Source organism: Taeniopygia guttata, chromosome 9 (genome assembly GCF_048771995.1).
Source record: "Taeniopygia guttata chromosome 9, bTaeGut7.mat, whole genome shotgun sequence".
NCBI lineage: Eukaryota > Metazoa > Chordata > Aves > Passeriformes > Estrildidae > Taeniopygia > Taeniopygia guttata.
The window spans coordinates 15,090,681-15,116,546 of NC_133034.1; the positions used below are offsets into that span (position 1 = coordinate 15,090,681).

General features: G+C 47.3%; 1 protein-coding gene across 2 annotated transcripts in view; it reads right to left on the reverse strand.

The window, feature by feature from the left end:
• Positions 1–25,268, reverse strand: part of CCDC50 (coiled-coil domain containing 50) — a 43,231-nt gene extending 17,963 nt beyond the window's left edge. The window contains exons 1-4 of one of the 2 annotated variants that reach the window (XM_030279903.4): positions 24,973–25,156; positions 7,218–7,280; positions 5,763–5,892; positions 1,220–1,310 (exon numbers count right to left, since the gene is read on the reverse strand). In XM_030279903.4, the coding sequence (XP_030135763.4) occupies positions 1,220–1,310; positions 5,763–5,892; positions 7,218–7,280; positions 24,973–25,021 (333 nt within the window). In that variant the 5' untranslated portion in view covers positions 25,022–25,156. Of the gene's footprint in view, positions 1–1,219; positions 1,311–5,762; positions 5,893–7,217; positions 7,281–24,972 lie in introns of both variants that reach the window. The other variant, XM_041718057.2, reaches the window with a different exon arrangement.
• Positions 25,269–25,866: the final 598 nt, after the last annotated feature.

Consider the following 25,866-nt stretch of genomic DNA (forward strand, 5'->3'; position numbering starts at 1 on the left):
TTTAAGCCACACTCAGCTGAAGCCTGCTCCCAACTGCACAAGATGGTCAGCAGGCAGGTTTCACAGGCTGCAAGGACCTGTTGTCAGACCCCTGACACCCCTGAATTTATCTACATAAAGCAGGAAGGAAAGGTGCAATTCCACAAGTCAACACTAGTTTTGCATCTCCTTCACCTTCCTGATAAAAATATGACAGATCAAAATATGACAGATCACTACCTTTTAAACAGAAATTCTGTAGCCAAAGTGTTCCTCCCACCCTGTTAGCACAAGCTCCTCTTGGAAGCCAAGCCCTTCCCATCTGTCTGGGCAGCCTTTCAGTACTTGCTTGGAATTAATGGTAGAAGAAGAATATGAAGTCTTGCAAAAAAACCCAATACATCTGTCAGGTAAGGGCAGATTCTTATTTCAGGCTCTGCCAGAAAATACAGCCTTGTGTTCAGGCTCTTCCTAATATAGGGAATGCCACCAGGCGCCTCTTGAACATCTTGACACAACTCGGGCTTCTCAGAAACCATCTGATATCAAAAAGGGGGACAAACTCCAGGCTCTCACAGTTTCTCTACTCTGCCGGTTTCTTGAAAACTCAATCTGACAGGCTGATCCATTGAGGTGATCAACAAGCAAAACCCTTTGTTCACCACGAACAAAACCCACCACTCACTCTCAAGCAAAAGGAGCAGAGAAACATTCTGAAGTCACAAAAGGAATCTGCTTACAGATTCCTTACAGCAAGAAATTGTAACAGGGTGTTCAGGCTCTGAAAGGCAACTGAAGAATGGAGAAGCCAGAAACAGATGGCTGGGCTGAGAATCCTGCTGAAAATCTTTCCATTAAAGACAAAGAAATAATGGCCCAGGATTCTCCCAAGAGCAGTACCTGTCTTGCATTTCAGAAAGCAAGCAGGTCTCAGAGCGTATAAACAATTACAACTTCTTACAACGGGGCAATAAACACCTCAGCAAGACTTCCCTATTATGTGACCTCTTCATTAGCAAGGCCACTGTCATCAACAACCCTTATGACCCTTGAGTGTGAGGACTATGACTGTTATCTTATTCCTGTAACAGGACTCCCCAAAATCTCTGCGCATACAGAGATCTGTCATGACAAGGACTGCCACCAAGCAAGTCAACTCCTGTGGCTACTGACCAAGAAATGTCTGCCCTGAAAGGGCTGCTACAAATAGCCCTGCCATCCCTGCAGCTTTAAAGGTTACCTCGTCTTTTTCCTCTTGCCTGCGGCGCTCCTCCGCTTCAAACGCAAGCTTCACTTGGATTTCCTGAGCAATCTCGCAGTCCTGTCGTTCCCTAGAAGGAAAGGAGACAAGGATTACAGGCAGCTGCAGTCACAGGCATCAGTCAGCCAGGAGAAAGGGATAAAAGAGCTAAAAAAAAATCCACCCAATTTACACAAAAGAATTATTACTCGGTGTTAGTGCAGAGCTATGAATCCTCACCAGGGACCAGGACTCCCTGTGAGGGACTTACTGGTGGCCAAATTTAGAAAATACTTCCCAAAACATCCACAGAGTAAAAAGTAAAAGAGATTCATGGGCAGATTGCTAAGAAAGGAGATAGGTACCACAAAATAGGGCAGGCCAAGGTAGTGCTCAGGAGTCTGCAAACAGCCTAATTCTGCTGAGTTTTCGTACATGTGGTATCTAAGGAGAGGTTCAGGGGTATGGTTAATGTAGGCACTGCTGGGAAGTGGCTTTCACATGTAAGCCAAGGAGAAGGAAGTGCAGGAATATGGTACATAAGCCAAGTGGAGGCTGGAGGTGGCAGTTCAGTAATGAATGAGAAATGCCACTGAGGTGGGACAAGATACGAAAGCAGGACCAGAAGCAAGGGAGCAGCAAGGGGGAAGGAGCCACTGCCACAGTGCCAGTGTGGATGGAGGAACACAAAACTACATTCAGGGGACAGGGAGAGATCAGAGCAATTGAGACATGAGAGGTTTGGCTGTGCAGACAGACCAGGGAGGCTGAAAAGCATCTGCAAGAACAGGGCCACACTCAGCATGCTCTGATGTCCAGCAAACAGGCTGGAACAATGGCCAAGGATTCCTCAGGGCTATTCAGAAATGAGCTGGGGGATCTGAAAAGAAAGACTAAAAGTTCTCTCTTTCAGCACTGTTGAGACTGAGCTGAACACCAGCTCTAAACATGTCAGGAAAGTCAATCCCCACAACTGCAACTGCTGAGAGGCAAGGCATAGGAGGAGAACAGCTGTGCGCAGCAACAAGCAGAGTCTGCCGTATTAGAATACAATCTGTTGAAGAATACACTGACAATGATCAGATAGGTGATGAAAACACTACCAAGAGTGGAAGACAACAAAATAACTGAACCAGACTGAGCTATGTCAAAGCTGTGCTATGTGGGCTGGAGCAACTAGTTCTAGGTTTGAGCAAGAATCTGGGCATAAATGACCTAGTGAATCTAGAGGCAAAGGACTGGGAGAGAATCTAGGACATGAGAAGAGGTAAAACACTTAAGTGCAGACAAGCACTTGTTGCAAAACCAAGAAATGTGGCATGGCTGGAGCAGCCAGTGGCACAACAGAACCTACATTTACAGAAAATAAAGAAAAAGGAGAGAAGCAGAAGGGCTGGGTATGTGGCAAGGGTAGAGAGGAAGGACATTGCAACAAGAGAGTTTAGAGGATAGATGTCACTAAGAAACAACTAATTTGTCATAGGCAACAAAAAGGCACACACTGCAGGAAGGAAAAGAAGATTATTTCTGTCAACAGCTCCTTGGAAGCAGACCTCCAGACCAGAATTATCAATAGGTCAAACATTTCAGGATACGAGTTTCTTTTGTTCAGGTAATAAAACCTGGCAATTTTTGTGCATGCCTGTGTGTGTTTCACTCTGGGGACAGATCTGTTCAAAGCCACAAGAGTTCACACAGCAGCAAATCTAGTTCTCGAACTTGCTTTTTAAAAGGACTTTGGCAAACCTGGCACCAGCAGAGAACCACAGCTCCCAGGAAAACAATAGCTGAATAAGCAAATCCTAGGGAGCAGGCTGTCGGTGGTAGTGGATCCTTTACAACCCCAGGCCCTGAGGACATGAAACCAGGTAGAAAATAAGTTAGAAAGGTCAGACACATCAAGGCATTGCACGTCTCCAGTTCCCCTGGCACCTGTGAGCAGAGCTAAGGTGCCAAGTTCATCAGCACAAACTGATTTGCTAAATGCTTAAAATACATCCTACTGAAAACAAACAGGACAGAAAAACAACTAATCATCTTTCAGAGCCAAGGCAACAAGGTCATTCCTCTCTGTTACCAGCAAAGCACCAGAAGTACTGCAAACACAAAAGCTTTTTCTTTCTGATGACACATCTTGGAATACACCACATCAGTTCCTGAGAACAACAGTTGCAGGGGATTAGATTTGGGGGTTTATTGTTCAGCAGTAATTTAATACTGAGACTTGATTACTTAGTCAACATAAACTAATGTACTAACTTGTGTGAGCGTAAGAAAACAGGTTCAAAAGCTTTGACAGCTCTTCTTGCCCTTCAGTTTCCTTAATGTGAGCTCAAGTGCCAATCAGACCCCAGAAATCAGCCAGAGCAACATAAACACCACCATTCCTGAACATCCCACTCATGTGTCCTTCACTCCTGGGCAGCCAGAAGTGTTAAGAATGTTGGGAAAATTCTACATCAGTTTACAAAAAAGAGAAAAAAACCTAAAAGTTTGTGTGATCAGAAAGCTCCCTCCCATTTGCAGGGACTGCAGATACTAGCTGCTGCCAGATGAGGAGAAAAAAAGGGATTGTTTAAGGGAACTGTTCAAAGGAACTGTTCATATCAGTGCAATAGAACTATCATAGCACTGGGAGCAAAACAGGGAAAGAACATATTTTCACACTATTTTATTTTAGCAATCCTGCTACTATGCTTAGCAGTGTGCAGGCTGCTCAGCTAGATGTGAGAAATGCTTTTTAAGAAGCATGAAAATCATTTTGATGCTTCCCTGAATTCTTAAAAAGAAATGTTTCTACTCTCATTTATCTTCACAAAGTCTTTCTAAGAGAAATTAAGATTTGAAAAAGAGAAGAAAGCCAATACATTTGAAGAGCTTTTTTGTTTCCTGTTTCTAAAGTCCCCTTAGTTCTGCCCTCTTACTCCCCCCATCACCTTGTAGCATCAAACTGTCCTAGATGACACAGAAAGCAACAACAACAGGGATTATTTTGTTGCCAGAACATGCTACTCTTGGACAGGGAAGAGACAGTGGGAACGTACAAAGAATTAAGGAAGAAAGAGATCCAATTACAAAAGGATGCCTCCAACTTCTTTTACTATTCTTGCAGAAGAGCTCCTGCTCTCAGAAGCAGAACTGCTGCTGATAGAATGTTTTACATCAGCAGTTCTGCCTGTGCTTTGGCTCACAAAGTTCGTAAATCCCATTTTACAGAGTCCTACAACGAGAAAATTGTTTGCAGCTCCCAGCAAGTAACAAAGAAGAATCATGTCTGCCATACAAAATCAATTTTTATGTTGTCATTTACTCACTCACATCTCTAATTTGTAATAAAGACAAAACTATTGAAAAAAAGAAGAGACTTGAGAGATACATGTGTACACAAGGTCTGGCCCAGTGAATGCTGAGAACATTGAAAACAGTGGCTGATCTGTCACGCCCCAGCTTCAAAGCTTTATGAGCTGCTGCTTTGAAGCCAGTCCTCCATCTCCCACATCTGCAACACAGAGCTCTTCTGCTCTGTCACTGGTCCTGTCAGATGAGCCACCCAGGCTCATCAACTGCCACCAACTGCACCTGGTGGGTGGCATTCCAGAACCCAACAGAAGCCAGGAGGCAGCACAGCTGCTGGGAGATGCATCCTGCCTTGCAGACCTTGTATTTGCAGGGACCCCCATCTACCCACCTCTCATGAGTGGGATCTGGCTGAGCCCTGTCCCATGAACCATCTGTTACATCCAGTGCTCTGCAAGTCCACTCTGGATTGGAGAGCAGTTTGTTTTGCCCTGTGCTGCCATGTTTCACTTCTACACCAGCTCCACAGCTGAGGCACACGGAGAGCCAAACCACAGACCACAGGGTTAAGATGTGGCGTGTGGGGACTGAGCAAACCTGCAGAGCAAACTGGATCAGTCATTAAACAACCTCCCACAGTTACTGCAGAAGTCAGTGACTGCAAGAGAAGGCCAGTCCCCCAGCACCCATCCCCACTGAGCCACCCTGGAGCAGCAACTCCCCTTCCCAGGTCACTTCACACTGAATAGCTGCAAGCACACGCAGGGGCTGTCAGCGCACCAGGACACCAAAAGCATCACACCCAGCTCCTGAAAAGCATTCATCAAGCACAGGGCAAACACACCAATTTCTGCAATTTCCCTATGAGACAGATTCCCTGTAGCACTGGGTATTTCTGTGGCACAGTTCCTTCACACTCAAACTTCAGCCAGGGACAAGATCAACACAAGTGACCAAGTTGCCCCATTTGCACAACAAGCAGTAGAATGGGAAGGCTCCTTCTCATGGACAGGCACAGTATTAGTAAGGTAGAAGGGGCTCCAAGACTACCTGCTCCCACACTGCTCTCATTCCTCTGTGCCAGAGCCTGGTATCACTACTTTTACAGCACTGGACAGCCAAAGAAAAACAGCAAAAGCAAAAGTCTGATGAACCCCACACACTCTCAACTCAAAGCAGCTGCTTATTAGTGCTCTGACCAAATGGAACTAGCATTCCCATTCCAAGATCTCCAGCACAAACTCACAAGTCTTTTTGGTGTTTCTGGATTTGAGCACGGGCTTTCTTATCCTCCTCTTCTTGCAGTTGCTTGGCCATCTGCAAGTCATGTTGCACCAGACGATTACGCTGAACATTTGTGGCCAAGTGATGCTCAACTGGAAATAAACACAGACAAGAAGCCTCAAATCAGGCTGCAGAACTTCACTGCGTGAACAAGAAAAACCAAGTGGGAGGGAGATTCCAGCCTAAAAAGGAAGACAGATCTTGGCAGGGAAACACCAAGCAATCTCTCTAAAGGTGGGAAAGTCCTGAACTGAAATTATGCTAGCAGCTTGAGATTGCCTCTTTTCAGCACTGAGGGGGCTGTATACGGCTCTGATACTAAAACAAGTTCTGCATATCTTAAACACATCCAGGTTTATAGGGAATGGTTTTCAGGCCTTGAATTTTATTTTCTGACCACAGAAAATCACCCTAGGCAAATGAAGTAGGTCTGGGAGGGACCACCAGAGGCCAGTGAGGATGAGCTGAACCTAAACCACTATTATGGATACTTCCCTAATTTGTTCTCAATAACCTCTAAAGAAGAAAACTCCTCTTACTCTCAGCAGAATCAGTTCCAAAAATCACCCTACTTTTATATTTAGCAACAGAGCAACTGAGGGCTCCAGTGAGTCCTTTACCATACATGGATATTGCTTGCCAGAAAAAATGGCTACATGAGCTGCAGTCCAGAGTCCTCTTTAATTCAATGGTTTCAGGTTCCAGCACCAAGGGCATGAGCAACTGCACCCTTGGTGTAGTAGCAGGAATGGCATTAGCACTGGTACTGGCAGACACCAAATCCATGAGAAGCAGATTAGAGAAGTCACCACACCTGAAACTGCAATGTAAACATACCCAAAGTAACAGATAAGCATGTAAAAAAAATAATAAAAAAAAAAAGCACCAGTCACTTTGAAGTTTTTGGTTGTCCTTTTTTTTCCTCCTATATAAACTCTTCTAGTGTACAGCTGCCCTACCTCAAAATGTCTGAAAAGGAAGGCTCCTTTCAAAAGGCAGACACTTGTAATTCTGAAATAAGTAAACAAACAAACCTCTTCTGGTGGTACTTCAGGTCAGACTATAAAACTTGAAGCTTCCAAAATTGCTAGTCATTTCTAAAAACCCTGCACAGCAACAAAACCCCAAGTGCACTCCTACATGCAATTTTATCATAAACGGCATCAACAAACTCAACTCTAAAGGAGAGCACAAAATTGAAATATAAAATGCAGCTATCTCTGGGGTACAATGTGAGCTGGAGCAGAGAGAAGTGCAGCGTTACAGGATAGTGAAGACAGCAATAATAAACTATATTCCATTAAAAGGAAAAAATTAAATAAAAGCAGGAAGCATTTTTCTTAGCAAAATCAAATAAAGCCAGATATCTGTTGGGACAAACTTGCTTCAGTTTGTTCTGAAGATCATTGCTACTTACTCTCTTGTTCCTGTAAATTATGGGCCAAGGTATGATCTTCCAGAATAGCAAAGTCTCGACACACTGAACAGGGAAACAAAGTAAAGAGAATTAGCACCAGAAAAACCAAAAACAAACAAAAAAAAAGCATCAAACAAGCTATGGCAGTCAGGGGAGCATATGAACTTCTGACAGTTTCTACTAGCCAAGGTCTGGAATTGTGTTTTTTCCCCCCTCCTGCCATCATGTCTATTTTTGTGTGCATTTATTTCTTTGTCCTTGCTGGCATAAAATGCCTTCTCCACTGTCCTCTCGACCTCCACTTCAAGAACAGAACAGTCCATGCTACCACTGGATCAGACCTTATGTACAAACCTCTGCATTCCAGTCAAACAGAACATATATTATATAATTTTACCAATGCCCACACTGACTGCATTAAGCTAAAACCAAGGGCAAGCATTTGTGTTTGCTGTGACTTTCTGTGCCAGGTTAAAGAGTCTGAGAATAGTATTTTCATGGCACAAAGGGTACATGCACACTGGCACCTCTCCAAAGCTGAGCAGAATGAGCTCCATGGCTCTCACTGTAAAGCATTTCTATCAGCTCAGGTATCATTTTCAGTTGTTTCTTGTAAGCTTCACTGACTGTCTAAAAGCAGATGCTGGATTTGCATCTAGAACCCAGATATGGGATCAATCATAGCATCATGAGCAGAGATAACTACAGGTTCTTCAAAAGATGCTGAAAATGACCTTGAGACAAGTGAAATGGGAAACAGACCAAGTCCCTTTGGCACCAGTTTAAAAGCAGCAGATTTTTGCCAATGCCTATCACTTTCCCACTTGAACTTTCAAAGGAATGCTACCTACGCTGTAGAAAAACACCAGAGTATATTTTTAACTTGTTATGATAGGCAGTAGGGCAACAAAACACAAGGCTCATACATACTGGGACAGGGACAGACACATAGCATCAGGCTCAGCCTTTTGGTGGCAGGTTCACATCAGCTTCTCTGTGAACCAAAGACAGACAGTAACCTGTCCCCCAGACTGCAGAATGGGGCCCCTTTTCACAGATCTGCCAGACCTGGGGTTTCTGCCTGCTTTGAGGGAGTTTAAGACAGTGGCACCAAAAAATTTACACTAGAGAGGGAGGTCTGTCATTTATTTTTCCCTCAATGCGACAAGCTAAGAAGCTTAACAGCACCCACAGAGGGGAATATCTCCCACTTGAAACACATCACAAAACAGAGAACTACAAGGGGCTTCTGAAGCCACAGAGGGAAGTACAAACTCCTTCCGCTGCATTCTACTGGAAAAACCTCTGGGGAAGACCAAGATTTCTCTTTAGCAGAGCATAGGCACAGCCTAAAAGATAAACTGAAAAAAAACCCCAAAACCCCCAGAATGCATCAAAAGTACAAGGGAAATTTATGAGGATTCTGTTTGTGAAAGGGTTCAGAGTCAGAAAAGATAAAACATTTCCACTAGCACAAAGGAAATGAGAAAGTAGCTGCATTTTCCTAAGCCACAATCCCACAAGCCTTCCTTTTTCTCACAGATGCACATGTTCCACTAGAGAAGCATCTAGACATTACTCCATACCCAGGTATCCTTCACAAAATATCTGGAAGTGTTTCTAGTTGTCTGTACCAAGAGATCAGATAAAGTTTTACCATATTCAATTAAATTTTTGGTTCAGTCTGCCTTGAAAGGTGTTTTAAGATGACAAAAGCTCCTAACAGCCAGAGCAACACTTCAGAGAAGGACAGTGACACGCAGCAGGGTGGAGATGAGGACAAAGGTTACAGTTATATGATCCCACAGTGGCTCACTTTAAGCATGAATAAATCTGGATGGTGTAATTAAGGTTTTGCTGTTGCTTTTTTTCTTTGTAACTTCTTTTAAAAAAGGAAAGATGATATGAAACTCAATAGCATTGAAGTGCTTCCAGTGGCCATTTTTGTACAAAGAAAGAAATGTTGCCTTGAGCATCAGATCTGGAACAGCCACAGCTCAGTCATGGGCAGCAGAGCTATTCACAGGTGACAAACCCAGAGTGCTTGGTGGTCACCAACACATGATTTTGACAGGATAGGGCAAGGGAAACTTGCCCTAGAGACTAATGCTGTGATCCCCAACACTACTTCAGCTTTCTGCAACGATTGTGGAACAGCCACCTTCTGCTCACAAGAAGCATCATCTGGCTTGCTGGAGGATCCATCCAACACATCCAACTCAGAGGTTTGAGCCTTACCATGAGTTCAGAGCTGATCAAAGACACCTCAGCACAGAGCCAGTCTGCCCAAATCTAGGGCTGTTATTACTGCCATGTATTCAAGAAGCAGCACTTGCTCTTGACTGTTTAAAAACAAATAAACACACAAAAAAGAGAATGGGAAGATGGGAGAGAAGCATTATTTTAACTGCAATAGGTCTCTGAGCAAGTCCACAGCACAGCTGCCTGAACAGCTGTACCAGCAAGACAAGGCAGGCAGCACAGGAGCAAGGATGAACATTTCAGAGCTACACATTTTTGTGCATAAGGATCACTGCTACAAGAAATGCTTAATAAAGTACATCATAGCGCTTCCCAAATCCATCCTGCACAGGCTCACACAAGAGTTCTGACTTGACAGTCACTCACAGTGCAGGCAGACCTTTGCTCCATCATCCCCAGAGAGGCACACAAGCATAGGAGGACTTTAGCTTTGTTTTTGGTTTTTTTCTTCTTTTACTCTGTTCTACCCACACCCAGACACATTTCTCTGTTTGAAAAAATATACATTACAGAAACATGCTCGGCACATAGGCAAGAAAGTGGGAGGGCCATGGTAGGACACTGTTTCTTGTCTTTTGACAGTCTTGCACCCACTCCAGAAGTCTCACCTCTATCACTGAGCTTTAATCCTACAATGCAGCAATGATTGTTTAACCATTTTGGATTGGCAGGCCACTAAAGACTTCCTAAAGAAAGCATGGGCTCAAAATAAAAAGGCAAAGTCCATACAGACTTGTGTTGTATAGACAGGCCTGCTTCTGCGAGATGCTCCTCCAGAGGAGTGCTGGAAGTAGACCATGGGTCTCCAAACAAACAAGCAAAACAAACTCCTCAAATTCTCAGTTCTTACAGGCTACAGCTGAAAGCTGCTGGATGTCACAGACATGAAGCAGGGACAAAGGTTCCTGTTTAGGTCGTTTTGAAGCTCAGTGACTGGGCCAATAAGCACATACAGGCCAGAGTACCACCTTCCCTGGTGTAACTTACAGCTCCTGGCCCAAAGCCACCTAGTGCCATCCCTAACACGGCCACACAGCACCCAGACTTGGGGCTGTGCCCTGCCACCGCCTGTCCCACATCCACACAACACTGACAAAGCAAGTGGGAATGCTGTCCTGGGATGAGCCACCAAGTTGCAGGGCTTAGACATGAATAAAGGGGCTGGGTCTTACACCAGTGATACTGACCCACCAGTACAGAGAGAGGGAAGCTGCACAGTTACCAGTGACATGCACACTGGACACTTCTCAGTGTCTGGGCTCCCTGGTGCTCCCATCTCACAGAGGACACAGCATGGAGCAGACTGGTGGGGCAGCAGAAAGCCTTGGGTTTGTTCACACGCTTTGAATTATTTGAGCATTGCTGAAGAAGCCATTTGGCTTCACACACTCTCCTGTTACAAACCCAAGCAGACAGCTTGAGCACACAGCCCTCTCTTTGTGCTGCTGTGGCTGCTGGCAGGGCAGGCAGCACAAGACCTTTCGTCACTGTCAGAAACTTGGCTGGGCTGGCTGCCTCCAGCTCATCTGAGCACATTATTCTCAAGTCCCATCAGCCTAGAACAACGTGCTATGGAAGATGAGAACATCCCATTACGAACACAACGAAGCCCTGTCAGACAGCCAGGTGGCAAAGGATGGGGACACCTGCACCTCCCTAGCAGATTTGGGGCTCATGGCAGTGCAGAACATTCCCTCACAATTAGACCCAGTACCCATGGCACCAAGCCAAGCATGACAGCAGCTGCAAGTGAGGCCAAGGAAACCAATCCTTGAAGACTCACATCCAACAATGAGGCAACTATGAAATTTCTGGAGATGTGGACTGTCCAAGCATGGTCTGAAATGAAGTTTCATCAGCACTAGTTCTAATTCCCAGCCCAGTCTCAGCAGGGTACACATTACCAGGTATTATGTACACTGGGTTTGTGCTGAGAAATAGGATGGCCTCAAGGACAACAGACTCAATTTCTCCTCTCTGAGAGGCTTTGTGTTTAAGGGGGAAAAAAAAAATCCATTTCCTTGCTCCCTAACTGTATGTCTAAAAAATGAAAGGCAAGATTAATATTACCATCACTGTTGCAAATTAACTTGACTTCCCATCCCTGGGCCCTGGCTGGGAGCCACCAGGCAGTCAAACAAGCAGCAGGGGTGCAATCAGAGCAGCCACAATTGGCAAATCCAGCGAAGCGTGGAACATTCACAACAGGTTTACCAAGACTGATTGAGCCAATCTACCTTGGCACGGCAGGGAGCAGACCAGGAATACACTCTGGCACAGTTGTCAATAAAGAAATGCCTGCCCAGGAATCTCAGTGGCTGCTATGGCCAGCAGAGGTGCCAGCTGGGGAGGATGAGGGCAGAAGCATCACCCTTAACAGTGACAGGATCTAAAATCCATGCATGGAAGAGGGAGCTCACTTGTCTTGAGGAAACCCCAAGCTTGAGGAATCTGCCAGCTCCAAGCACAGGTCTTCTCCTCTGGCATTTCTCACTGGAAATATGCCTTTTTGTGCATTGGTGCATCTGGGGCTCTTGGAAACATGGCTGCAGCCCTGCCTTTATGGCTGACATAAGAAAGTCCCTAGGTACAACAGCTCAGCAAAATTCCATTAAATAACCTCTTTTATTTTATATTCTGCCACCCATTTCACTAACTTTCTCCAGCATTACCTCAGCTCCACAGCTCAGCATTTTTAACACCCCAAACTGTTTCAAATAGATCAAGGTAACCACAAGAGAGGACCAAGGCACCCTTAGATATTGCTAGTGATACTCAGGTATGTGACAAAGAGGTAGGCAACGCCCAGGAATGGGTGTCTCAACAAGAGGTCAGCCCCTACTGGCTTTTCAAGCGAGGTTCACAGCAAAACACCCCCCTCACTTCTGCCTGAAGTCTTAGATCATGTTTTGACATCCACTGTGGGTCCCAAGGGCCCCCTCAGTTCACGTGGCCCATATAACGCATCCAGGATATATGCCAGTTCAATGACCCAGGGACCACAGATGCATGTTCCAAGCATTTCCTTTTGGGTCTTAAAAACCATCTCTTGCTCCCCACCCCCTCCACTCCCAGCCATTTTCCCGTCAGCACTGTGTGCTGGGTAATTCACAAAATAAAGTAGGTGTGAGTCATGCTTAGTTTAGAGCATCTGCGGTTCTTGAATTCTAATCTAAAGGACAGGAGGGAGAGGAAAGACAAAAGTAACATGAAAAAGCAGTATCATCAGCTAAAAAATTATTTTTAGGACCTACAGAGCTGATAAATTAATGGCAAGCAGCAAATGCAGCCTTTTATAAGCCAGCAGTCTCAGTAGGATGCCTGAGTTATGTAGATTCCTGCAGATTAGAAAGCAAGTTGGGATCTCTTACAGACTCTTACCAGCAGGGACTGGTCAGGCCACTCAAAGACAGATAAGCCTCCAAAATCTGGGAATTATTTCCTTGAAGCAAAGCCAACCTGACCAAGTAGCCACCCAGCTGGAGGTGAAGGGCTGCCCTGAGGGCAGCTTCCAGATAAAAGTGCAACAGCTGGGACGTTTTCTTCCCAAGCCCAGCAAAGCTGCTCTGTGAGATACATGGCCCAGCCTCAGCAATTCCCATTTCTGCCCTGCCTCTCCCATCACACCAGGAGCTCCTGCTACCACAGTGGATGCTGGCAGAGGCTGGCTAGGACATGTCTGGCTGCTGCAGTTATACAGATGACATTCCTAGGGCCTTGCTCACCAGGCCCCATTATGCCAAGGAAATCAGAAAATCATGCAGGGAGAAGGTGGATCCCAGACAGAGGGCAGGTCTGGGCAGCCTGAGAAAGGGAACAATTTCTGCTCCTCAACCACAGCACCAGAACATCACACATAGCTGGGAGCGATGAGGCAGCACAAGGATACCAGGTGACTCCATGGGGAACCAAACTGAGGGGTCTCAGCCTAATTCTCAAAATGCAAATATGCAAAATAATAATAATAATAAAAAATAAATAAATCACCAAACCATCAGGTTTTTTTACTAGCAGTCTTGGCCTGGAAGCTAAGAACCTGTTGGGATTTGGGAAGGAGTTTATCCTCTCTGCTCTAAGCTAAACACCTTGAGGTCAAGGCCATGAGATTTTTGTGCTCTGTCTGCACCATTCTCCAATATTAAGCTCTCACCTGCCTAACAATGCTTTAAGAAGGGAAGACTATGCATTTTGGAATGAAACCCTCAGAATTTCATTATATTTTTTTAACCTGCCTTGGAACAGAAATCATCAACATTCACAAAGTGCCTTCCCCAAGGCTACTGGTTTGGCAATCTCACTTCTGTAAAGAAGCCTGCACACTGTACCACAGACCAGTCCTAAAGCTGAGAGAGTATCTGCTGAAGACCTCAAAGCAGAAGGTGATGTGCTTACAGTGTAAACAGGAAGCTGGAGATACTCAAGGTAGTGGAAAAATAGCATAAGGCACCGCAAAAGGTTATCCTTTGAGCAAGCCCCAGCCACAAAATTTGATAAGATTTATCATTCTGCTTTTCTACAGAAGGCTGCCATGTTTTTCATCACTGGATAATTCCACTCTACCTGGTTTCTAAATAAGAGCAAATTTTCTTATTCCCAAAGCTTAAAACACAACCCATAGGTTGAGAATATTAAAGACCATCTCTTTGACTTACAGAAGAAAATGCTGAGTTGGAGCATTTCAATCACAAAATCCTAAAATAACTTAGGTTGGAAAAAACATTAAGTCATCAAGTATAACCACTGATCTGGCACTGCCAAGCTCACCACTAAAGGATACCCCTCAGTGCCACATATACACATCTTTTTAGTATCTCCTAGAATGGTGACCCAAATACTTTCCTGTTTTGACCACTGGTCATCCTTATGCTGAAGATGTTTTTTTTTAACATCCCATATAAACTTCCCCTCACAGAACTTGGGCCAATTCCTCTTGTTCCATCACTTGATACTTGGAAGAAGAGGCCAATGGCCACTTGGCTGCAATCTCCTGCCAAGGACTTGTAGAGAGCAATGTTTCCCTTGAGCCTCCTCTTCTCCAGGTTAAACACTTCCAGCCCCTCAAGGACTTGTGCTCCAAACCCTTCCCAGCTTCACTGCCCTTCTCTGGACTCATGCAGCAGCTCAGTGTCTGTTCTGTAGTGAGGGGCCCAGAACTGAGCACAGGACTCGAGGTGTGGCCTCACCAGTGCCCAGTACAGGGTGATGGTCACTGGCCACACCACTGCTGACCCAGGCCAGGATGGCACTGGCCTTCGTGGCCACCTGGGCACACACTGGTTCATGTTTAGCAGGCTTCTGACCAGCACCCCCAGGTCCTTGTCCACTGGGCAGCTTTCCAGCCATGCTGTGCCAAGACGTACCTAAAAATGGCATTGAGCCTTAAGAAGTATTGACTTCCATGCTTTGAAAATTCACCCTTTTCAGCCATGTCCAGTTGGGTCCCCAGACAGAGTACCCTGAGTAACAAGAACTGTCCAATACTCCCAAGTCCTAGAGCCAACATTGCTGTTACAGCTGCTGCTTTCTATTGCAGGGGCTCAACACACAGAATATATTAACATTTTAAAGCAGAGAGCAGATAGATAATACGGTATGTGTTAATGTCTGCAAGTCATTACCTGCCAGGCTTCATCTCTGTAGAAATTTCTTGATTGCCCCAATGTCCATCTACCTGGACAGGACTACCTACACCCAGAAGATCACCAGCGAGCTCAGTAATTGCACTGTGAACCCACCAGTAACACCCAGGTGGGTCTCTACTACAAAAACTTCAAGGTAGGTATACTTCTCAGAGATGGCTTGGCTGGTTTGACACCACAGTCAAATAGCAGAGCTCAGGCAGCCAAACACTTCACTCACAACATCTGACGTTGTAACTGAGTCTGTGTATGGAAGAAGATAATCGCAATCATCAGTGAGAACAAAAGCTGTTTGTGTGGTTCATCCTGTCCAGTATTTGACACAGCTTCAGTTGACTCAGCTAATACCATATGTAAAAGGAACAACCAACAATAAAGGCAGGGAGTTTTCCTAGGAGTCAGTTTTAACCACTATCTCCCAACCATGGACCACAGCAAAACAAACAACCCTGCACTCCAACAGCTGTGCTTTACATTTTACCCCAAAGGCAAACTACCATACACATCACTGGAGAGCAGGGCAGGAGTTGCCTTCACCAGGAGAGGTCAAAATCCCTGGTCCATACAGGCCCCGTGAGCATCACTGTAACTGTTAGACAGCCTTTAGCTGTGCCTCATTGATCACATGATACCCCTTTTCTGGAAGGTTTTTTGGTTTGTTTTGCAAACAGAATGTCATGGCACCTTTAGCTTTAAGCCCAACACCACTCATTTAAATTGGTGTAAGGGAGGGGTAATAGAAAAAGAGTGTCTTATAAAAAGTGCAACTCAAAACAGCCACCCACTCAGAAAACTGCTGGGGCATGGAGCTTGCATCTCAAGAGATTCGCACTGTATGTACACTCCCTTACCCCACACCCATCTCCAATAGCAATCACTGTATTCTGTTGTTTTATCTGTTTAATTCAGCTTTTATTTCAGCATTTTACCTAATTTTACACCACACAAAACTTTCAGAAGGACATATTGAGTTTCCCGGATAAGCAAAATTTCTGTTCTCTAACACACACTAAGTTGCCCAGATAGGCAAAACTTCCATTCTCTGATGAATGCACAGTTAAACCCTTTGTTCAGTCCAGCAATTTCTCTGCAGAGAGCTGGCAGGCCCACTTTGTGGTTCAGGGTGGCTTTCAGGAGCCATGGCACCCTGGATTGCAGATATTTCACCAGCATTTCTCAGCCCTCAGGCTGTAGTGAATAACCTCACACAGCAGCTCCAAAGAGGCAGCTGAGAGCAGAGATAATGCAAAGTGTCAGCTCTCACAGGGGTCTCCTCTAGCTTTGTCCTGAAAGATAATGTAGAAAAATACAAGGGAGACAGGATGCAGAAAGGGAGGTTTGAACGCCCCTCTGGTACAACTTCATGTCCTGACTTAGTTTGGCGACTGCTTACAAAAGGCTGACTGCTGGAAACCTCACACCCACACAGAAGCTGCCAAGTGCCAAAAAAAGGTTCAAGTTCCTCTCTAAACCCACAGTGTTACATGACAGTGACCTGCAGTTGTACAGGGAAACAATAACTTCTGGAAAAAACAAGAAGAATAAAGAGTCCCCAGAGATGTCACCTTCTCTTCAGCCTGAGACTGCTCCATGGCCTGCGGCTGAACCAGAGCTACAGCTGAAAGGACACACCACAGTGTCAGTGCACATTCCAACCAGCCAGGTTTTATTCCTCCAGATCAGATACTAAGAGAAGCAAAGCTCCAGCAGGATGAGCCTCTGAGCAGCCTCCCAGCCTCGATGGAAACCCTGCCAGCTGCTGCATTCAAAGCTGAAGGTATCTGAACTAACCCTGCAGTCAGCTCCAATTCTTGCACAGATTCCCATCAGCTTCCTTTTCCCTAGAAAGCTGGCTGCTAGGATGCAAGCAAAGACTCCTGTCTGCCACCTGCTCAGCTGCTGCAAGCACTGCAAAGCTGCTCTGTACCAACAACTATCCTCTACTCAACCAACCAAGGCTCTTGGTTTGTTTCAAAACACTTTTCCTTTGCTCCACTGGCTCCTCACGGGTACTCTCTCCCCTCTCTCCCCCCTTCCTTCCTGTGTTTAAGTTCTCCAGGTTTATTAGTCAGCTCTGGGGAACACAAAGTACCAAAGCTGGCCCCAGATCAGTCAAAATTCCACATCCATCTACAAGTCACAAATCAGTAAAGTTACAGCACTAACAATACATGTTCCCTTTCCTGTCACAAACTTGTGTTGGCACACTGCCCTAAGTGCAACTTCAGATTTAAAACACTGGCATAAAAGGGTAAGAATAAGCCTCTGGCTTTTGAGACCAGATGGACAGGAGGCAGAGCTCCCTGCATCATTTTGAAGCAAACTGCTTTGTGGCATCTGAGCCCACATTGCAAAGCATGAGAAAGAATCAGGCTGGCAGCCTCTTCTCCTCCCCAAGAGCACTAAATGAGCTCCAGGTCAGTAAAGGTAAATTTTTTTGCTTTGGGAACTGTATTACCTTCAAGTGATATTGCATACTCACAGCTTCTTAAAAAATGAAAAAGTAAAAAAAATGAACAGTTAAATCAGGACTAAGTTAAGTTCACCTGTTACACAGCCAGAGTGGATGCTGTGGGCAATGTCAGCTGCCTGGAATAGCAGGTAACAGCACCGAGCTGGAGACAAACCTGCTTTTTCCACCTTGCATCAGAGATGTGCAGAATCCAGGCAGGGCTGTGCAGCCCCAGCCAAGGACTCAGTCCTTCCAGCACTGCAATTAGGGTCAGGAGAGCCCAGCCTCTTCCCAGCATCAACTTCCTTTGGAAACCTGGCACCTGCAGGAGAGCACAGCCCTGAGAACAGCAGAGCTCTCTGCCTGCCATGAAAACAGCCAACTCCCTGGTGGCTTGGAAAATTCCCAGGCCTTCTCCGTGCTGTGCTCCACCACCGTGCTGTGCTCACCTCAGCAGCACTGCCAAAGGCTCCAGGAGCTGCTGGTTAATTTAGGTCATAAATCCTTCCCATCCCACCAGCCAGCATCCCAATAATAAAACTAATACCAGAGCAGAAGGAGAGGCCATTTCTTTGCACCAGGATGCTACAAGTAATGCTTGCTGTAACCAGAACAGATAGATATAATAAGCTGCTTTTCCAGTGCAAATCATCGTGCTGTGCAGAGATGGAGAAGCTTTCCATCCACACCAAGGGAGGCTTCCCTGAGCCAGACCAGCATTACCCCAACCCATGTGCCAAGTCAGTGGCAACAGCCCCTCTGCAAGGAGCATTTCCAGCCACAGCACACTCCAAACTCTTGTCCTGTCTGAATGTAAAGAGACAATGCTACACATATAATGCAGAAAGGAATTAAAACCCCTGCCTTCTCACTGACAGGAAATAATCCTGTTTGCATAAACTTCCTTCCTCCCTTTTGCCCCATTACTTCTCATGTCACTCCTGTCAGTGTCCTTATGGAATGTCTGTGTCAGTGTTTTCAAATATGCCCTCACTTACGTCCTTTTCCCCTTTGTCATCACTTATTGAACACCACATACTGAGCCCACATAACATTTCCCCTTAGAGCTGACTCCTCTAGCTACCAAGTTCTGGTTCAGCAAAAGGTCTCGGGAAAGGACGAACGAAAATGCACACAGGAACTCAGTTTTACTGCACATGGCTTGTTCCACCTCTTTTGAAAAGAGAAGTGAAGAAGAGTGACTCACACACAAACCCACTTTGACTTTCTGTCCTGAAGAGCACATAGTGCAGGGTAGAGCTACCAAGGGCACACAAACCAAACCTCTAACAAGCCAGGCCAAAGACAAAAAAATCTCACTATTTTAGTTTGGGTGACAGAGCATTGTGGCGGTGACATCATGAGTTGGTGTGCAATTAAATGACCATCAATTGTGCTTCAGGAGCCTGACATAAAATAATTGGGCAGGTGCAGATGGGCTGTGCTAGGCTCTGAGCAAGCTTTCATCTACACCTTTCTCCCCAAGAAGACTAACACTTCTGGCAAACTTAATTCACACCGTGCCTGGGGTTACAGGGTAAATTTTATGAGCATTAAGGCCTGAGTGATCCGCTTTGCTCAAGGTAAGGTTCACAACAGCACTGCCTTGCACCCCTTACACAGCCAGCCTGACCCTGCACTCTCCTGTTCCCTTCCCAGCCCAGCTAAAAGTCTATCCCAGCAGCCCTACAGTGTCAAGGCCACACAACACTCACTCAGCAAGCTCTGTGGTATCTGTTCAAGTAATGAGAAAGAAAACAGCAGGAAGGCTCCAATTCCTACTTCTCAAAAAAGAAGTATAAATGAAGTGTCAAGGGACCTTCATAAAGTCCTATACATGTTCTGTGGAAAAGCCAGTGCTATAAGGTGAACAGAGAGCATCGCTGACACACGTCAGCCTGAGGGGAGACGGCAGCTTTCCCGGTGGAAAAGTCCAGCAAACATGCCCTTTGCTCCCTGCAATGCAGCCAAGCAGCAGCAGAACAGCAGCTGTCGTTATCACCTTCTTGGAGAACAGCTGAAGGTCAAGCAAGCAGTGAGTGCCAGGCCAGAAAATGGACCTAAAGCTTCTCAAGTTTTAAGGCAATTTCACCAACAGACCAACCTCCTCCCTCAGTCCTTCAGCCTTCAAACCAGCACTACACAGGAGTAGCAGCAGAGGAGCAGGAAGCCAACCAGCTGGGGACACTCTGGAAAGGGCAGAAGGAAGCAGGCAGGGAACTTGTCACTTTGTCCTATAAATCAGCACATTCATGAGAACTGGATGACTCTGAGCAAGAAAAAGAAAGCTTATTCCAGCAAAACAGAAGTTTCACACAGCTCCAAGGCATATCCCATTGTTTTTCCAAGTGGATTTTTTCTTGCACCAGAGAGAGCAGAACTGGCCTTTCCTGCTCCTTGCAGCAGCCATCTCCAACTCCTGCCTGGCATCCTCTGACGTTTCCCATGGCCACAGGAAATGAAAGATTAAACACAGGCCCGTGGTGACCATAAACACACTGCTCAGCTGGGAGCATTCCTCAGAGACCAGACCGTGATGGATGACACCATGTCGTATCATAAGCAGGAGAAAACCCCCCACTGCTATCCCTGTATCCCCAGGAATCAGTGCAAAAATAGGCTGTGTCCCCTCTTACCCCCATCCAAAAATCTGTCAGGAGCCAAGGAAACATCTCTGCAAAAAGCATCAATGGGAGTCTTGGGGTGTCTTTCTGCCAAAGCTTTTTGAGCAATCTTTTTGCCTCAGTTCAACCTCCACAGCAGCTCACAGAAGACAAATGTTAAGGATTTAGGGATGGGAGGAGGCAGACCTGCTTCTTCAGCTGCCTTTCAGAGCCAAGAGCACGAAATATGCTAATCTTGCCCATCTCTGCCAAGCACTGCAGACCCAGAGCCACTCAATGCAAAATAAAACTTTCAACCAGCCTTAACCAGAAGTGAAATGAGTGCCACAGCCTCAGCCACTGAATTCATGCATGCTGGAAAAACAGATCTCCTATTACCCACAAGAGCTGGATGTGAACCAGTGACCTGTGTCTCTGTCCCATCACTCTCCACCTCCCCGCTGCCCTCAAGCCATCCATCTTGCCTGAATTTCTCAGAGACCTTACACAAGGAAGTCACAAAGCAGAAAAACATGATGCTGCAAGGAAAAATCCCAGCTGGAGCCAAAGGGCATGGGGCAGGTGGCTTCACAATGACCCGGTTGACCCTCAGCTGCTCTCAAAATTGTTGCCCTGATTATACTAATCCAGTTAAAGGCCAATGCTTCCTTCAGATGAACACAGCTGACAGCTCATCCCTCAAAACCATTCTTCTGAGAAACCTCCAAGCAGAATCTTTCCTCATCAGACACCATGCCAGCCATTCACACTTTCTCAGTCCTCTTCCACCTCTGACAGACATCAAATTTCTCCTGTCCACTCTCATGTTGCTGAGCACAGAGAGGCACCAAAGGCCTCATTATAAGCCAATAACCTTAGTCTGCTCCATGGAAGCCTGACACATTGCACCTCAGACCTCCTCCGCCTCCCCAGTCACTTGGAGGGTCAGTAGCCAGGAGGCTTTTATTGCAAGAGTCTCAGCAGAGGTCATGTTAAGCTGCAGAGTCAGCAGAAAGGTCTGTAGCTGGAAAGAGGAGGAAGACTGATGTTAGCAGCAAACTTTTATTCAATTTATGCTGAGGCAAAAGAGAGCCAGCCAGACTGCCTGCCCCAGAAAACACCTTGCCAAGACAGAAAATATTCAAGCTCTTCCTGTTTCCCCAAGGTCGCAGTCAGAGCTGTGTTTTTTACTACCACGTTTGGATACTGGCCCCTCAGGCAGCAGATTACAACCAGCAGTATTTGAATGTACAACTCCCAAAAGTCGTATCAGGTGCTGAACAAAGAGTAAAAAGCAGTGTGAGCATTGTTGTGTCTCTCCATGCACAGGTGCCACAATCAGCCTTTGTCAAGGCTGGAACTCCAGACAGTAGTGGCAGGGTCCATTCTAATCACCAGCCCAGACATACCACCCTTGTATTTCCTTACAGTACTACTAAAAATAAAATTCAATAAAAACACTTCAACCACTGCAAATTTCCACAGTTCTCCAGAGCTGCACACTACTGGGGCAGAATTTAGAGTCCCTCCCCTTCCCCACCTCTCCCTTTTCTCTCTCCACAGAGGATTCAAACTAGCAGGACGATGAGGAGCCCCTGGGAGAATGCCTGGACCTGGGTTTTTTCTGCTGCTGCCAACAACTGATGGCTCTTGGACACTGCAATGGATGAGGGCCTGAGCCTCAGCCTGAGCAGACAGGCATTCCCTTCACAAAGATGTTGCCTCAGACCTTTGGAAAGGCAACAGGACTACAGGTACATCCTCCAGAGAGGGCTATGGTCTGCACAGCTCCAAAACACCTCCCGTGCAGCTCAGCCTGCCTGTGTGCAGCCAGAAATGCCTCTCAAGTCCAAAGGCTCACTCACAGCAGGCAGCCAAAAGAGGGTGGAGCCCTTCCCAAACACAGCTCCTAGTAATTCACCAGGTTACAAGAGATGAGAGGCAGTTAGAGATCAAGCAGAGCCCAAGACAGTTGTATTTGCTTTATAAGTAGCTAATAAAAATAATGTTTCTAGGATGTTTTTATCACCAGAAGGCTCACAAATGACACCTCTAGTAAAAAAGACCTACACACACACAAATCTGAGCAATCTCCTGAGGTAGGTCAAAAGAGCAAACAGCAAAGGCTGCTTTGTGAAAAGCAAGTATGTCACAGACACTTGGGAGATGAACAGAAATGCAGGCAGAGAAGCACAGACCACAGATTGCAACTAACACCAAAACCTTCAACAAATAACTTACAAGAGGTTTACTGGCCACAGCGGTCAGATCCACTCTACTATGCATGGAAAAATGGCTCTGTAACACCAGGCTGCAGCAGCAAGGTGTACTTTATACTAGGAAAAGTTTGTTTTGAGGGTATATTTTACACCAATAAACCCCTGCCCATAGAATAAGCTGGACCAACTGAAGTGGTACCACTTTCAGCAGCAAAATGCCATCAACATCAGGCCTTGAGCTGATACAAATGTTTTTAGAGGTAAAAGAGGAAAGTAAGCACAAGAAGCAAGACTTCCTGCAGCACCTAGCTAGTTATCAGATTTTCACTGCCATCACTGCGCTGAAATGATCCCACTTTTAGAAGCGCCTTTGAGATCACTCCAGAAGAGGAGGATGACACTGTCGTTCAGCAGCCCTGACTACCTGCAGACAGGGAGAACTCGGACACAGCACCTCCTCTCCTGATGCAGAGCTGGTGAAGAACAAAGGACTCAAACCAAAAGGTTGTTCTTCACTGTTAATGAATGACTAAGCCGACCTTTACCCCAGACAAAGAAAGGGAATGCTTTTTCCAGAAAGATCAACAGTGATTTCTCTATCAGGAACAATAAATATTTCCCTCGGTATGGCTTTTCTTTCCTTGGCTGGCATTGACACAGAGCACGAAAAGACCTAATCCAAACCATAGCTCAGCCTCAACACTTTCCAAAACAAAAACAAGTGATGCCATTAAACTAAAAGCGTGACACATGCCTGAGGCTTTGCAGAACATGGCTCAAACCTCTTCTACTTTGCACGTTGCTCTGGCACACTACTTTAATCCCATTGCTATCAAGTAACAACAGATCCCAGTAACAGGACACTCTAGAAGCTTAATCCACACTATACCATAGGTGCAAATTTCCCAGGGACTGGTTGAGTTACAGTGCAACGTGGTAAATGTACTTTCATTCAGCATGTATACGACCTTAGCTCAGTCCAGTTAGTTCAATTCAAAAACTAATAAAGTCAAATCAAGTCCAGCCTACTTAAATTGTGAATATGAGCATCTACACAGGGATTTAACTTCACTTTAATGAACCCACTGGAAAGGTTAATTGGATTCATTTTCTTGAATTACCAACCATGTGTGGACAGACTCTAAGGGTGAGATCTTGACCACACTAAAATGGCCAATAACAGTTCTGCTAATGACTTAACAGGACGAACATTAACCCCTAAAACGTCAGCTTCGGCTTTTGTTCCAGTAACACTAAGTGAAGCATTAAAGGATGACAGGAGGTCAAAAGGAACCCCCAGCTGCCTGCACAGAAATAGGTTTTCTACTCTTGGCTGCTAAATCATCAAATTCACGACTGCTATTTTGTAAGAATTGAAATCTGGGGGAAAAAAATGACCAGCGGCAAGAGAAACAAGTTTAAGGAAGTTTGGTTTCTTTTAGTCAGGAAACCATTGCTTTCTGTTACTAGAGAGTAAATCTAAACTAACTTGATTATGACAGAGCTTCTACTGGTTTATATCACAAATCACTGTCAGAAAGAACAAACTATCTCCTACAAAGCTTTCTAAACCCAAAGCAGCTCCAGGGCACATTTAATTGAGCTCAAAGGCACACGTGTGAGGCAGACGCGGCGCTGACAGGGAAGCCGAGGCCAGTCCGGCCCGACAGAAGGTGAATCCGTGCTCTGAGCACAGGCCAAGCCAGCGGGACCCCCGAAAGCGAGGGGGGCTCTGCGGGCGGGAGCGGCTGCTTGGCGCTCCCAAGTTCAATGCAGGCCAGTCTTCATAAAAACCAGCAGGTTAAGTGTTTGGAACCGGGACCTCAAAATCACCAGTCCCTCTCAAATCGCCGAATCTGTGAATATTCGCAGTTCTGCTCCCATTTTTCCAACGGCCCGAGCGGAGCCTCCGACCCCAGCCGAGCCGTATCTGCCAAGGACAGACAGACAGAGACAGACAGACATCCCTGCTGGTCCATGTCCCGCAGGGTGCCCGGGCCGGCTCATGCCCCGCGGGAGCGCAGCCCCGGCCGGCGCCCCCAGCCCGGCAGCCCGGGCGCGGCGGGGGGAGCGCGGCGGAGGCGCCGGCGGCGGCTCGGCCCCGGCGCAGACAAAGGGCTGCGCCCTGCCCCAGCGCCGCTCCGCTTCTCCCGGGGACAAGCGCCGCTGCCCGCCCGACCCCGCCGCTGCCCGCCGAGGGGAGCCGGAAGCGAGGCCAGCAGAGCGGCCACGGCTCTCTGTCTCTCTGTCCAGCGACTGCGGCTCTGTCCGGAGACTGCCCCTGCTCCGCCGCCGGCCTCCGCCTCTCGTCCCCTCCCGGCAGCGGACACCCCGCACCGGCAGCGGGACAGCCACGGGAGCCCCGGGGCCACGGCTGGAGCACGGAGCGCCCGTCCCCTCCCGCTGACCCGGCTCCCCGCCAGCGCCGCGAACCGCAGCGGCGCCTGGAAACTGTAAAATGATAACGTTTAAAAAAACCACCCCAAACCAACAGTTTCTCTCCTGCCTCGCTCCTCATTTCCCCCACACCGCCCCGTCCCGGCCAGCGCCCCCTCCTCCCCTTGCCGGGGTGAGCCGCACCTTCCTTGACTCCGGGCAGCTTGGAGTGGTCGATGCCGATGCCGGCCATGGCCGGCCCCGCCGAGGGCAGCGCGGCGGTGCCGCCCGCGCCCCGCACCGCCAAGTTGGGAGCGGATGGAGCCGGCGCGGCCGGGCCGTACGGCGCGGGAGAGCGGACAGAAAGCGCCGGGCGGGGCGGAGCGGGGCCGCCTCGCCGCCCCTCGCCCCCCTTCCGGGGAGGCGGCCGGGGGCGTCCCGGGCCGCTTCCCCCTCCCCTTCGCCGGCGGGGCTCGGGCGGCGGCTCAGCGGGACGGGCAGCTTCCGAGGGCAGTTATTTATACATTTGGGTTTTAATTTTTTTTTATTATTATTGTTGTTGTTTTATTGTTTGGCGGGGATGGGTGTTGGCTGCTTTGAGGCGCGGCCGGGAGGCCGGGGCGGCTGTCAGACCGCTCGGACAGCTCCGGTGCCCCGGCGCTCTCCCGTGCCGGGTCCGGCCGCCTCTGCCCCTTGATCCCCAAGCCTCTCACCGCCGTGCCCGCACTGTCCCGGCGGCCTGCGGGAAGCAGACGTGTCCCGGGAGGCTCGGAGCCACCGCCCAGCCGTGTCACGGCCCCGCACCGTGTCCCTGAGGGCGGGGGCGGTGACGGTGCTGGGACGGGCACCTCCCGAGGAGAGGCGAGAGGTTCCCGGTCAGCAGCGCCGGGAGAGGCCTGGGAGCCCGGCACTGCTCTGCCGCACACGGGCTGGTGCCAGCTCTCGACCTAGAGCTGCTGCCCACCCTGGTTTGCCGGCAGCGAAGAAACAGAACGAGATGGTGTTCCGTGGGCAAAGGGGAGAAGATAAGAGGAAGAGGATTTGGGGTTTAGAGATGTCTGAGCTTCTCTGGGCTGTGCTCAGCACAACCAGTCAGTC